Source organism: Geotrypetes seraphini, chromosome 1 (assembly GCF_902459505.1).
Source record: "Geotrypetes seraphini chromosome 1, aGeoSer1.1, whole genome shotgun sequence".
Lineage (NCBI taxonomy): Eukaryota > Metazoa > Chordata > Amphibia > Gymnophiona > Dermophiidae > Geotrypetes > Geotrypetes seraphini.
The window spans coordinates 29,529,986-29,543,128 of NC_047084.1; the positions used below are offsets into that span (position 1 = coordinate 29,529,986).

The following is a 13,143-nucleotide window of genomic DNA, read 5'->3' on the forward strand; positions in this document are numbered from 1 at the left end:
CCCTTGCTCCTCTCCGCCCCCTGTACCTTTTTTACTTCCCTGGTGCGAGGTTGCTGCCCGTGTTGCCATCGGTGCTTTCTCTGATGTCATTTCCGAGACCCGCACCTTGGATGTGATGTCAAAGGGTTTAAAAGATATGAGGAAAGGGAAGGGGGGTGCGTGCGCTGCAGGGGGGAGGGGCACCACCGCACCAGGCGCTGCTCACCCTTTTTTTTTTGTAAATCTTTATTAATTTTAAAATATAAATAGTGCAATATAATGAATTTAAACATAAACAAATCAAGAAACACACTTTAAATATGCAAATAATTTGAAAAACACTAATTTTCTCCCCCCTTAACTAATAAAAGTAGATATACATTTATAATTTCCATACAATAAATAAAATAGGAATACCAAACAATAATACATTTCCCACCACCCTCCCTCCCACCCTGAATGTGTAAGGAGGTCAGATAAAAAGAAAAGTTACATGACATCTATTGTGACTCAATAAATGATGCCAGTGTTTCCAATTAAGATTTTTGCCTTCATATCTCTTTTACTTGTTTCATGGTTGTTGAGGATCTGTTTATGTCTTGTGCGTGTGACCAGGGTGTTGTATTCTGCTGGTATGTAGTTTCTGTGTAGAAATTTTGCAGCAATCCCATTGTTCTGTTTTCTCACCAGGTGCTGTATTAGTATTATAGGACCTAGTGTAATGTTTACAGTGCACAAGGTTGTTGCTCTTTGAGTTCTGAAGTTAGTGCTGTTATGATATAGTAAAGTCCTGGGTTTGTGTATTGGCCTTACTGAGATGATATCAAAACTTTTTAATACAGGTTTTAGTTTGCCATAACATAAGACAGGGCTTTAGATTTTTTGCAGTAACTGATATGGTGTGTGTGTGTGTGTGTCACTAATGGCAACTTTTGTTGAGATCTCCTGTTCTTATAAATAGGTCCCATCTAAGTGTCATTGTCCATTTTTGCTCAGTTTGCAAGAATAACACACCACCTGTAAAGGGGTCAGTTTATATGAGATTGAAATATAACAGATCATGCCAAGTATGCCTTGGTCTGTATGCCAGTTTCAGTGACCTGAATTTGTTATGTATGTTGCCTAGTTACTATTTAACAATAAAATGTCCATTTCAAAATCTCTGCTGCTAAGAGCTCAGGGGTACTCAGTTGAAAATGTTTTGATCTAGGGGGTACTTGGCTTGAAGAAGTTGGGAAACACTGCTCTACAATATGGAGGCACTCTAAACCATGCATTGCATCCTGGGATCTACTGAGTGAGGCTAGTCTACAATATATGGGAAAATCTCTTATATGGTAGACTGGACCCGCCCGGTGGGGAAGAGAAAGGTACAAAAGACAATATTTTTAAGTTGGGAGGGGCTGGTCATATATGGGGGAGGTGCCACTAGATACCAGAGAGAATTTTGTTTTTTATATGGTGGTGGTGGTGGTGGTGGTGGTGGTGGTGGTTGTGAAGATTGAGGCCCATGAAGACTGCTGCAACTTTTTTTTTTTGTCACCCTTCCTGCCAGTACCTGGGCCAATCACTGCTCAGGCCACACAGGAAAGATGACATTTTGCAGTGAGCTGCATATTACTACTGCAATTTTGATGTAGCAGTAAACTGCACACTCATTGCTTATTGCAGTCCCCCTGCTTCTTCCCTCCCCCCACTGTCGCTTACCTTCCCCCGTACCTCTGTAATGTTCATGGAGTAAGCAGCAACCCCCAACCTGCTGTCGCGCCAGCATCGGCTCTTCCTTTGATGTCACTTCCTGGACCTGTGCTTCGGAATTGGCATCAGAGGAAGAGCCACTGCTGACCCGAAAGCAACTTGGGGATTGCTGTTCGCACCAGGAATATCCAAGTGCCGATCAAAATGACTTTTTCACATATCCAGGGATTTTTTAGGCCTCTGAATCCCGTTGTGCACCCACAGCTGAAAGGGGCATTTTTGGAGGAGTGGTTAGGGTGGGATGTGGACTGACCTAGACTTAGTCATCCTGCGGGGATAATTGAAGGTTTGACGAGAGTGCTTAGACGGAACTTATACGTTGTGAGTTAGATATTACATTAGTGATTTTTATTCCACCATTACCTTGCGGTTCAAGGCGGATTACAGAAGAGGATTTCTGGACATGTTACAGAGTAGAGCCGGTTGCTTCAGAGGATTGAAATGTTTCATACGGTGTTAGTTAGTCTTTGCGGATTTCTTGAATAGCAGGGTTTTTATTTCTTTTCTGAAAGTTTTGTAGTCTGGGGTCGCGATTAGTAGATTGGAGAGTTGGTGGTCTAGTTTTGCTGCCTGTGTGGCTAGAAGGCCATCGTACAGTTTTTTCCGTTTGATGTCTCTGATTGGAGGGTATGTGAATGGTGTCTGGGTTCTCCTGTGTCTGATTGTGGTATTTTGGATTAGGCGGTTGTTCAAGTAGGCTGGGTCGTCACCATTTATGGATTTAAATAATAGACAGTAGAATTTAAATAGTATTCTTGCTTGAATTGTGAGCCAGTGTGAGTCGAGTATGCCTCGGTGATGTGGTCGTGTTTTTTTAGTGAATAGATTAGTCTCAGAGCTGTGTTTTGTACTGTTTGTAGTTGTTTTATCATTGTTGTGGGGCAGGGGAGATATAGGATATTGCAGTAGTCAAGGAGACCTAGGACCAGGGACTGGACCATGAGCTGGAATTGTTTTCTGTCGAAGAATTTTCAAACTTGCCTTAGGTTTCTCATGACCGCGAATGATTTCTGTATTGTTTTGTTGATTTGTGGTTGCATGGTGCAGCATCTATCTATTGTCATTCCCAGAAGTTTTAGTGAGTTGAATGGGGTATGTAATTGAGTTTATTACTAGGTTTGTTATGGTTGGGGTTTTATTTTTTTTCGAGAAGTATGAATTTTGTTTTGTCTGGGTTCATCCATGTTGCCACTGTTTCTAGAGTTCTGTGTAGTGTGTCTGTCATGGTGGGCATTGGCTGATCGAAAGGAAGGAGAATGGTGATGTTGTCTGCATAGCTATAGGAGGTTAAGCCTATTTTGTCTAGGCAGGTGCAGAGGGATGCAATGTAGAGATTGAATAGTGTTGGGGATAATGGCGATCCTTGGGGTACGCCACAGGGGTTGGACCATTGTAAAGACAGGTATAAGTGATCAGATAACCATTGCAGGGTCAAAGTAAAGATCTCCCACACCTTCCCCCATGTTCAATGATCCCCTTGCACCCCCACAAAGTTCAGAATAAAAACGTATATACCTGCCTAGTAGAGTTGCACAGAGGTGACTTAAGTAGTCTGGGGGGTGAGCTAGTCAACTATAGAGAGGAGGACTCAGGCCCATAAATGACTCTAACTATTGCATCAATGATGGAAAATGTGAGCCCACCAAACCCTATTGTACTGCCATATAGGTGGCATCTGCAGCCATAAGGGCTATTGGTGTTGTAGACAGGTGGGGTTTTTTTTTGGGGGGGGGTTGGGGGGGGGTTCACCATGACCTATAAGGGAGTTGTGGTAAAATATTTATGTGGCACCCTTTTTGTGAACTTCACAGCAGTGCTCTATAAGGTGCCTCACTTCTGTTGCCATGTCTGCGTGGCCATTCCATATTAAATTAGATAATAATAGGAAGATATACAGTGATATTCTGTGAACAACTCTCAATTATATAACTACTAAATTTCACAGTTACTGTTTCTTATATCTTTTTCATTTAAAAAATGAATATATTACGGTGATGTGCTCAGACCATTAACCCAATAAATAGTGAAGTCACTATCTTGAGTTTAACAAGGGGACCATCATTGCAACCACCTGTCCCTGGCCCTCCCTAAATAATCTTAAACCAGTTCATATATTGTATTTGTACTTATCTGGATAGAGAGGTTTTTTGCTGTTGTTGTTGAACTTGGTCTTGTTAAATCTCAATAGTGACTGTGCTCTAACAAAAATAATGTTGTTTAAAATCCAAAAGCGTTTATCTTTATCCTCATCGTTTTCCGTCCCCCCGACTCGAGTTTCGTCTCCTTCGTCGGGGAGGGACACTAGAAGATTAAATCAAATCAAATTTTGTTCATTACATCTGCTTAATTCAAAAACCATATATGTTATACAATATGATCCAAACTACATCTCTTCAAACTACTATTACAAATCTTAAAATTATCTTGTTACCTGATACTGGCTAGCTGGGACCAGAATCATTCAAAATCTTCAGGCCATCTGAGTAACTTAACTCTGACTAATTGCTTATATAGGAACCTGACCGGGAAGGGGCTGGACAAATTAAAACCCCGGATGTAAATTCCTTCGGGGATTTTCAGTATTATATTATATGGCTAACCACTCTATATCCACATTCAAACCTGTTGGATGCAGGGTCTGCCAGTTATATATAAACCTCTGTTCTTTCTGGATTAATATCTTCGATATATCCTCCTCTGTGTTGTGAATCTGTATTAACACTGTGTATTTAAGGTCTTCCAGTGCATGTGATTTTTCCATCCAATGAGATACCAGGGGGGCGGAAAAAGATATAAGAAACAGTAACTGTGAAATTTAGTAGTTATACATTCCATATTAAAACCAGGCATCCGATCGATGCCCTAAACTTGCATTTCAGAATTGGATCAGTAAGACCAACCCGGAAAGCCGACAGGTTTAGAACTGTGTTACTGATAAATCTGCCTGTGTTTTTCTTTTTTTTTTCTATGGGCCAGATATGCCCATAAAAAAAAATGCTGTGCCATACTGCCCCCCCCCCCCAATGACCCCAGTACCAAAACACCGGCAGGAGGAATGCCCACTCCCTCCTGCCACTGAACTGACACCGCTTCGCCAGGACCCCACCCTCCCAAACTGAACCCTCCCCTCCACTTCCCCACTCCTCTTCCTAAATAATAATAAAAAAGCGGCAGGAGGGATGCCCACTCCTTCCTACCAACAGATGCCCCCTACAGACCCCGAACCTCCCCCATACCTTTTGACGCAGTAGACAGCAGGAGGGATGCCCAGTCCCTCCTGATTACAGGCCAGTCACTCCAAAATGGTGGGCCTTCCCTTTCCCGGTGCATCCTGGGATGCACAGGGAGGGGCCTAAGGCCCTGATTGGCTCAGACACCTAAGATCCCTATGAAAGCTCACCTTGTTTGCAACCCCAAATTTGGGTTTTGTGACCCCCATTTAGGGTCCAGATCTACAGTTTGAGAAGCCTCGCTATACAGCCTTTCTGTGCTTTCTTTTTGTTTCTCTAAGTGTGCAGTCAGCCTTTCCTCACTTACAACTAACAAGCACTAGACTGACTGTGGCAATGTGCAAGACTTGCTTTTCTGCTGACTGTCTCAAACACTCTGGCCTGTGGCTCTTATTCCAAAAGTACTTTCTACCATGTGGTGCCTAAAGCAATGTGTGCTTACACTGCCATAGTGAACAAACAAAAGATCTGAGAGCACAAATTCCAAGCCTGTCAAAAACAGTGCTAACCGGATAGTAGCTAGAGATGAAACATTTACATTTGTATATTTTCATAACTGAATTATTTTTGTTCATTTTCTCAAGGCAATATATCAGAGTTGTGATTTCTTAGTCATTTACCTCCTGCTTGGATCAATAAGATCTGTGCAAGCAGACTCTCAGCTCTTAAAGCTCTGCAATAAGAAGTTTAAGCACCAAGAGGAAAAGGAAGTTGGCTGTGGAATGTGTGTGTTTTTAAGATTTAATGGAACTGTCAATGCTTATGGAAGTTACCAAATGCACAGTTGGCACTACTTACACATTTTAAACTTGTGCTAATTCAGCCCACATGTTATTGGTTATGCATTAAAAAAAAATAAAAAACTATAAGGTTCAATATCTAACTAAAAATATTTAAAGCCCACTTAACACAACTGACCTGAACTAGTAATAAGAAAACTTAAGCAATAATAAAAACAAAAAATAAAATAGACAAACATATAACATAAAATAACCTATACAAGGTCATAAGAACATAACTGTACTGGATCAGACCAATGGTCCATCTAGCCCTGTATCCTGTTGCCACAGTAACCAATCCAGGGGGGGCTTGGTAAAACAAGGACCTCATGGACCTTGTGAATCTTAACCGCATGTCCTTAAATATCTGCTCACCTCGGGCGTGAGTGGGATCCGTGAGATCCATGTGAGTTAAAACAAGGATCTTTGTGGACCCTGGTATGGCGTTAAGATCCGCAAGGTCCGCAGCCAGCAAAGATAGAAGTTAAAATGAGATCTTGAGGACCCCACCCCCGAACTAAAAGTGCATGGCTTTAAAAAGAAAGTGGACTTGGCGTGGGGTTCACAGGAATCTTTGCTTTTTAAATTCCTGCAGACCTCACAGATTCTACTGCAGGAGGATAAGATGATGGGGTCTCTTTTGTGCATCGCTAGGGAGAAGACCGGAAAGAGGGGTGGGGGCACCACCTATCCTCGCTGTCACTGTCATCTTATCCTCCTGCAGTGGGATCCATGAGGTCCGTAGGAGTTAAAAAAATGAGGATCCCTGCAGACCTCCCCCATACCAAGGCCGCTTTCCTTTCAAGGCCTTGCACTTTTAGTTCAATGTGGCCCATAAGATCCTCTTTTGAACTTCTATCTTTGCTGGCTGTGTACCTCATCGATCTTAATGGCATGCCTGGGTCTACATAGATCCTCATTTTAACTCCTGCAGACCTCATGGATCCCACTCTCCCCCCTCCCCCCAAGGTGAGCAGATTTTTAGGGCTGTGCGGTTAAGGTCTGCAGGTCCTCATGTTATCCAGTCCCCGATCCAAGTCAGAAGTACCTGGCAAAAACCCTTATAGTAGCAACATTCCATGTTACCGATCCCAGGGTAAGCAGTGGCTTTCCCTTTATCTGTCTCAATAACAGAGTATGGACTTTTCTTCCAGGAAGCTGTCCAAACCTTTCTTTTAAAACCAGCTACTTTAATCATTGTTACCACATCCTCTGGCAATGCATTCCAGAGATCATCTTTCTCTGATTGAAAAAAAAATACTTCCTCCTATTAAAAGTATTTCCCTGTAACTTCATCAAGCATCCCCCTAACTTGATGGAGTAAAAAAAATCAATTCACTTGTACTAAGAAAAAATCCCCTTTAATTTGCTTACCAACATTTTCAAATACATTTCCTCTCTGAAAGGATCATTAATGGATTCCAGCAATCAAGGACTACCACTCAAAATATTTGAGCCTGTGTGCCAACCTTACATGTAATCTGCAAGGAAGGCACAAGCTGCATATTCTAATCCTGCAAATGAAGGGAACATCCTGGAAGATAAACGGATAACTGAGATAGCAGTGGGAAACTTAGACTCTTTTTCACCACTTCAAATTACATTCACTAATTGTTTTGTAGTCCTTGATTGTACCAATTGAAATCAGTGCTGCAGGTCCCCTAATGCAGTGTTTCTCAACACACGGTACCCGTACCCTTAGGGGTATACGGGCCGCTTGTTGAGGGTACGTGGCCTGGTCACCGCGGAGGATATTCCAGTCCGTCTGTAGAAGCTGCCGGGGATCTCTCTTTCCTGCCTGTCACAGACGGGGATTCTTCCCTCCCTGCCCACCCGTCTCCCCCACCCCACACAGCCGACCTAGTTTTTATTCGAGCCACACTCGCTCCTTCAGTCTTCAGCAGCATCTCCTTACAGGGACGGTGCAGGCAGCAATTTCCATACTTCTCTCCGACATCAGAGGGAAGGCTTGTGGGTCAGCCACGTGCATTGTGTGAATCGTTGCTGCGCCATCCCTGCAAGGCGATGCTGCCAAAGACTGAAGGAGCGAGTGTGGCTCGAACAAGAACTGGAGCAGGGAGTGGCGGGCGGACAGAGAGGGATCCCCGACAGTGGGCGGGCAGGACGGCAGGATCCCCGGAGGCAGCGGCAACTTCTACGGACGGGCAGCTACTTACTTGCAGGGAGGGGGATGGGGCACAGACTTGACACAGATGGAAGGGAGGAGGCATGAATATGGGATTTAGAAGGAAGGGAGGAAGGGGGCACTAACTTGGGACATAGGAGGGAAGGAATAGATAGGGAGAATTGTTGGGTATGAGTGGTGGCACATGGGGAAAGGAAGAAAGAGGAAAACTGGTCATAGAGAGAGGAGAGATCCATGGGGGAGAGGATGAGAGGGAGAAATGTTGGATATGGTGGTGGAGCGTGAACAGAGGGCCAGATTGAAGGGGATTGCAACAGGGAGGAATGTTGGACATAGTGATGGAGGGAGATATATGGCATTATACTGGAGAGGGGTAATAGGAGAAATGGGCATGTGGCTGGTGGGCAATAGTGAAAAATGCTACACATGATCCAGTGGATGAGAGAGGGAGATATGCTGGATGTGACAGTAGAGGGGGGTGGGAGATATGCCTGGATCTCTCAAGAAGATGGACAGGGAGAGAGAGAGGTAGACATATTGCCAATAGGTGTGGAGGAGAGAGGAAGAAAAGTTGGACTCATGGAGGGACAGAGAGAGATGTTGGTTGGTGAAGGGAATGAGGTCCGGAGGAGAGAAGCGTGCAGGAGGCAGGAAGTGTTGGACTCATGGAGAATGAGAGATGGCAGAAAGGAGGGAAAGAAAAATGTCACACTCAGGGGAAGGGGAAGAGGGCAGAGAGTAAAAAGTTGAACTCATGGAGAGAGAGAGAGAGATGTTGGTTGGGAGAGGGAATGAGGACTGGAGAAGAAGCGTATAGGAGGCAGAGAGAAAGAGATGTTGGACTGGTGGGTGAGATGTTGGATGTGGCAGTAGAGGGAGTGGGAGAGAGGCACCCTGGATCTCTCTCTTTCCCCACTCCCTTTACAGCAAGGGAGGGAATGAGAAGACTGTAAGAGAGAGAGAGGGAGACATGTTGCCAATGGGGGTGGAGGAGAGAGGAAGAAAAGTTGGACTCATGGAGGGACAGAGAAAGATGTTGGTTGGGGAATGGAATGAGGTTTGGAAGAGAGGAAACATGCAGGTGGCAGAAAGAAAGAAATATTGGATGCACAGTCAAAAAGAAGTGCAACCAGAGACTCATGAAATCATCAGATAGCAAAGGTAGAAAAAATGATTTTATTTTCAATTTAATGATCAAAATGTGTCAGTTTTGAGAATTTATATCTGCTGTCTATATTTTGCACTATATTTGTCTATTTTACTATAGTTGTTACTGAGGTGACATTGCATATTTTAGGCATCTGCCTTGACCTCTGAGAAACCCCCCCAATATAAATGATAATTAACATTTTCTCTGCATACAGTGTGATTTTTGTTTTTTTTTAATTTTGTGGTTGCCATTATGTATTAAGATTATATTGTGTGTATATGAAAAATGGATGAAAGAAATTGCATTACAATTAGTACTATTATAATGGGGGCAGGGGTGGAGCTTGGGCGGGGGTACTTGGTTGATCTTTATTAGACTTAGGGGGTACTTGGCTTGAAGAAGTGGAGAAACACTGTCCTAATGCAACAGGATGTGGTTATAAAAAATCCACTTGTGGTTTTAAAATCTCTCTCCAGGAACTGGCCAATTTGGCAGCTCTGCAGTACACAGAAAGATAACAATACTTAAATCCTCTATGTGACCTACACAGTGTCAGGCAAGAACCACTGCTGATCTGCATGTGCAAATTTTAAATTTTTTAATATATTCAACTACTTCATAACTCTCACAGTATCATCTGAACGGGAAGACTGAAGGGCATGTTCTTATACATTCTTGTGTTTAAGGCTTTATGCTTGTTCTGTCCCGAGGTATTTTCTGTTCGCCCCATTCCTACAACAAAACTTTACCAATATTTCTATTATATTGCACAATTAATTCAGATGACATCAGAACAGCCTTGCAGGAAATACGTAATATTCAAATAAGTAAAATATATTACGTACTGTCAACAGCAAAATACGCAGCGATAGGACCCAGAACAGAAAGGGACAGACAATTGTAATTCTATCTGTGCAATGCCAACGTGGCACAGATTGGGAGGGAGCAACACTGTCACTGGAGGGAGGGCAGTTTGTGAAAATTTCTGCCAGGCTGCACAAGAATGCGTTTCTTCCTCTCTTCTCAAATGTCACGGACAACAGCTGACCTCTTTTCATTTCTCCAGTGCCCAGCTTATGCCATGGAGAAAACGATCTCAAAATAGCACATGATGCGAATTAACTTTCGAGAAATAAATAATCGCCACTTTTCTAACTTAAAAGGAATGATGAAATGTGTTGTTCCTTTATTCCCTAATGCTATTATTTTTTTATATTTCGTCTCCCTAGTAACCACTATGCAAAGTGGGTTTTAACGTACAAATACATCAACCAAAATAAAATGAGAGAACGGTGAGCTAGAAAGTAGTTAAAAAAAACCCCCTATAAATGCAAACATATAAATGCCTAAAAAACGCTCCCTGGTTTGAAGGCTTCCTTTATGTCCCAACTGCCGGGAACGCACAGAACTGCCGATTTCTAGTAATGAAATGCGATAAACTCGCCGGGACTCAAATAAGAAACAGGTACAGGTGGAGCGGAAGGAACCGAGCAAAGGCAAGGACTAGCAGACTTTCACCTGCTGCTACACGCGGCCAAAACTTTCCCAAACGATCCAAGAGGGCGGCAAATTCAACACCGATTCCCCTCCCCCCCTCCCCAAGACCCAACGAAGACGTTTGCTTAATACTGAGGGTGCCCGGCGGTGCAGTACTGCCCCCTCCCACGCAACTCCCGCTTCGCACGTGACTGTTCTAGTAACACTCAGCGGCGAACACGCAACCCCCGCAGAGCAAAGTCCGGCGACTGAAACTCTCGAGTGGCAAACTCAGCAGTACTGTCGCTTTCGTTTCCCTGCCTCTGAACGCGCAATATAGGAGCTACCGCCAAGTTTGGGGGGGTGTTCAGTCCTCGAGCTCGCTATAGTCGCGGCCTGGCGCTAGGTGTCGCCGCCGGGCAGAGCGGGCGCGCGCGCGCGGAGCGGGGGCGGAGCTCGCGTGGCGCTGACAAGAGTTGCCGAGACGAGCGACTGGCAGCGTGTTAGAGATAGGGGAGGCCGGAGAGCGGGACACCTGCAGCTGCGCGAGGAGCCAGAGAGCGCCACGGAGAGGTACCATGCAGCAAGACGAGAGCCCGAGCCTGCTCAAGCCGAGATATGGATGTAAGTGCGCCGCCCTCCACCCCTCTTCTCTTCCCCCCCAAAGCTCCTCTCTTAGTTCAGGTTTGGCTTTGCGGGGCTGTTTTCTCTCTTTGCGCCGCGGGCGAGGGGTTTAGTGTCTGTCGTATCTTGGGAAGTCTTGGACTGAGAGCGTTCCCTTGTGCATTTTAACCTGGGTTTAAAAACAAAACAAAAAAACCCCCACCTCTGCCACTGCCCTTCACCCCCGACTTTTATATTCAGCAACCTGGAAAATACTCCGGTTTCTGGCGTGTAGTATTAGTGCGGACTGGAATGGCATACGAAACGCCGAGAGAGTTCACCAGTCCTCTACTTTGCTAACAAAGTGCGAGTGGGCGATTTTCGGTTTCGCTGGAACGGGATCTCAGCAGGGTGAATTATTGCACGTGGCTGATATATATTGGAGCGGCAAAGAGAGCTGACTGATGAGCCAGGAAGTGGTTTTTAAAACTTGGAGGGTGGCTGTTTAGCTGTGTTGCCTAGAAGAGGCTCACACCCCCCCCCCCTTTCTCTTCTTATGATAATTGTGCAGCATGCAGTTTTTACTTCCTGGGCCAGGTCCGGTTAGTGCACATGATTGTATGCTGAAACGGTGAAATTATAGGAGTTAAAAACTGATTTTCCTAGGGCAATTCTTTGGTAACTGAAGGGACTGCTGGAAGAGATCACTTTCCTAAAGTTCATAGAGCAAACCTTGAATAATAGGCCGTAACAATTGGCATACTCTCTAGCATTACATTTAAAACAACACATCTGCTGCCTCTTCTCGTCGTTCCCAGTGAAGAACTTTTTTTAAAAGTTTTGCTGTAGTACAGAAGTGACATGTTTATTGCTGTGTGATTCAGGATGATACTTAGTTGCCGATGTTGTAAGCAGCAAAGAGGAGACTGCAAATGGGGAATAAAACCACACTGGGGTTTGCTTTCTTGACTTTTACTGGCCACATTCCCGCTACTTCTGTAATTGCTCAAGTGGCCAGGTGAAATAATAGTGGGTCATATGTGAGGCCCTCCTCCCCCAATCAAAGCTAACTTTAAACATTTCATTCACTGATTTCTGCACATTTGTAAAGCTCTGTCTTCAGCAGCTGGTGATGGGCTTTGTCAGTGCAGTGAGCCGAGAACCAGGGAGGGAGCATGTATTCAAATCTTTGCTCCTTGTGATGTTGGGCAAAATGTTTAAACTTCTCTTGCTTCATTTAAATTTTAGGCCATGGGGATATAGTATCTTGCCTCAAACTATCATGGAAAAGGTGTATGCTAAATCCAAAACAGGCCTGCTAATGTACCCAATGTATACAGCTCCCACTGGAGATAGACCTGCTTAATCCTCCTGGTCTCCCCAAGATTCAAGGAGCTGATGCAGAAAGCCATGTAGTAGAACCAGCCCAGTGTGTGCCTTCTGCAAAATTAGGGAGACAAAAATACCATGATATGCTAAAGGCAGTGTGCTCCCCCAACCTTTTCATGTTGAGGGCTGCTGTTTGAATGAGAGATCTTGGAGAACCACCAAAAGATTTCAAGCTTGCACATACTACTAATTTTGTAAACTGCCTTGACCTGCTTATTCAGAATGGGTACGAAACATTAAAAACTAATACTGATATTGATTTACAACACATCAAGGATACATTTTAAAAACTCACTTTATTTTGGATTGTCAACAGTAGCAAATTCCATAAACGAGATACCTGGGTAACACACACTTAAGAGATTGCAATTACTATATCAAGTGGGCAAGATTGAAATTAATGCATTGACAGGATTTGAAGAACATTTTAGCCAACTGTTTGAGCAGGGCTGTGGAGTCGGTAGATAAATCCTTTGACTCCGACTCCTCAGTTTCTGGTACCCACGACTCTGACTCCAGATACCCAAAATTGTCTTCGACTCCAACTTCAACTCGACTCTGTGCAGGAAGATTGCGGGGAAGACTCACCGGATCATAGGCAAGAGAGAAATCCTGATGGACCGAAAGGGACAC

General features: G+C 44.2%; 1 protein-coding gene across 3 annotated transcripts in view; it reads left to right on the forward strand.

Annotated features, from left to right (window-relative positions):
* Nucleotides 1-10,699: 10,699 nt before the first annotated feature.
* Nucleotides 10,700-13,143, forward strand: part of IQGAP2 (IQ motif containing GTPase activating protein 2) — a 511,872-nt gene continuing 509,428 nt past the window's right edge. For all 3 annotated transcript variants that reach the window (XM_033929310.1, XM_033929312.1, XM_033929311.1), the window contains exon 1: nt 10,700-11,142. In XM_033929310.1, the coding sequence (XP_033785201.1) occupies nt 11,097-11,142 (46 nt within the window). In that variant the 5' untranslated portion in view covers nt 10,700-11,096. The remainder of the gene's footprint in view (nt 11,143-13,143) is intronic.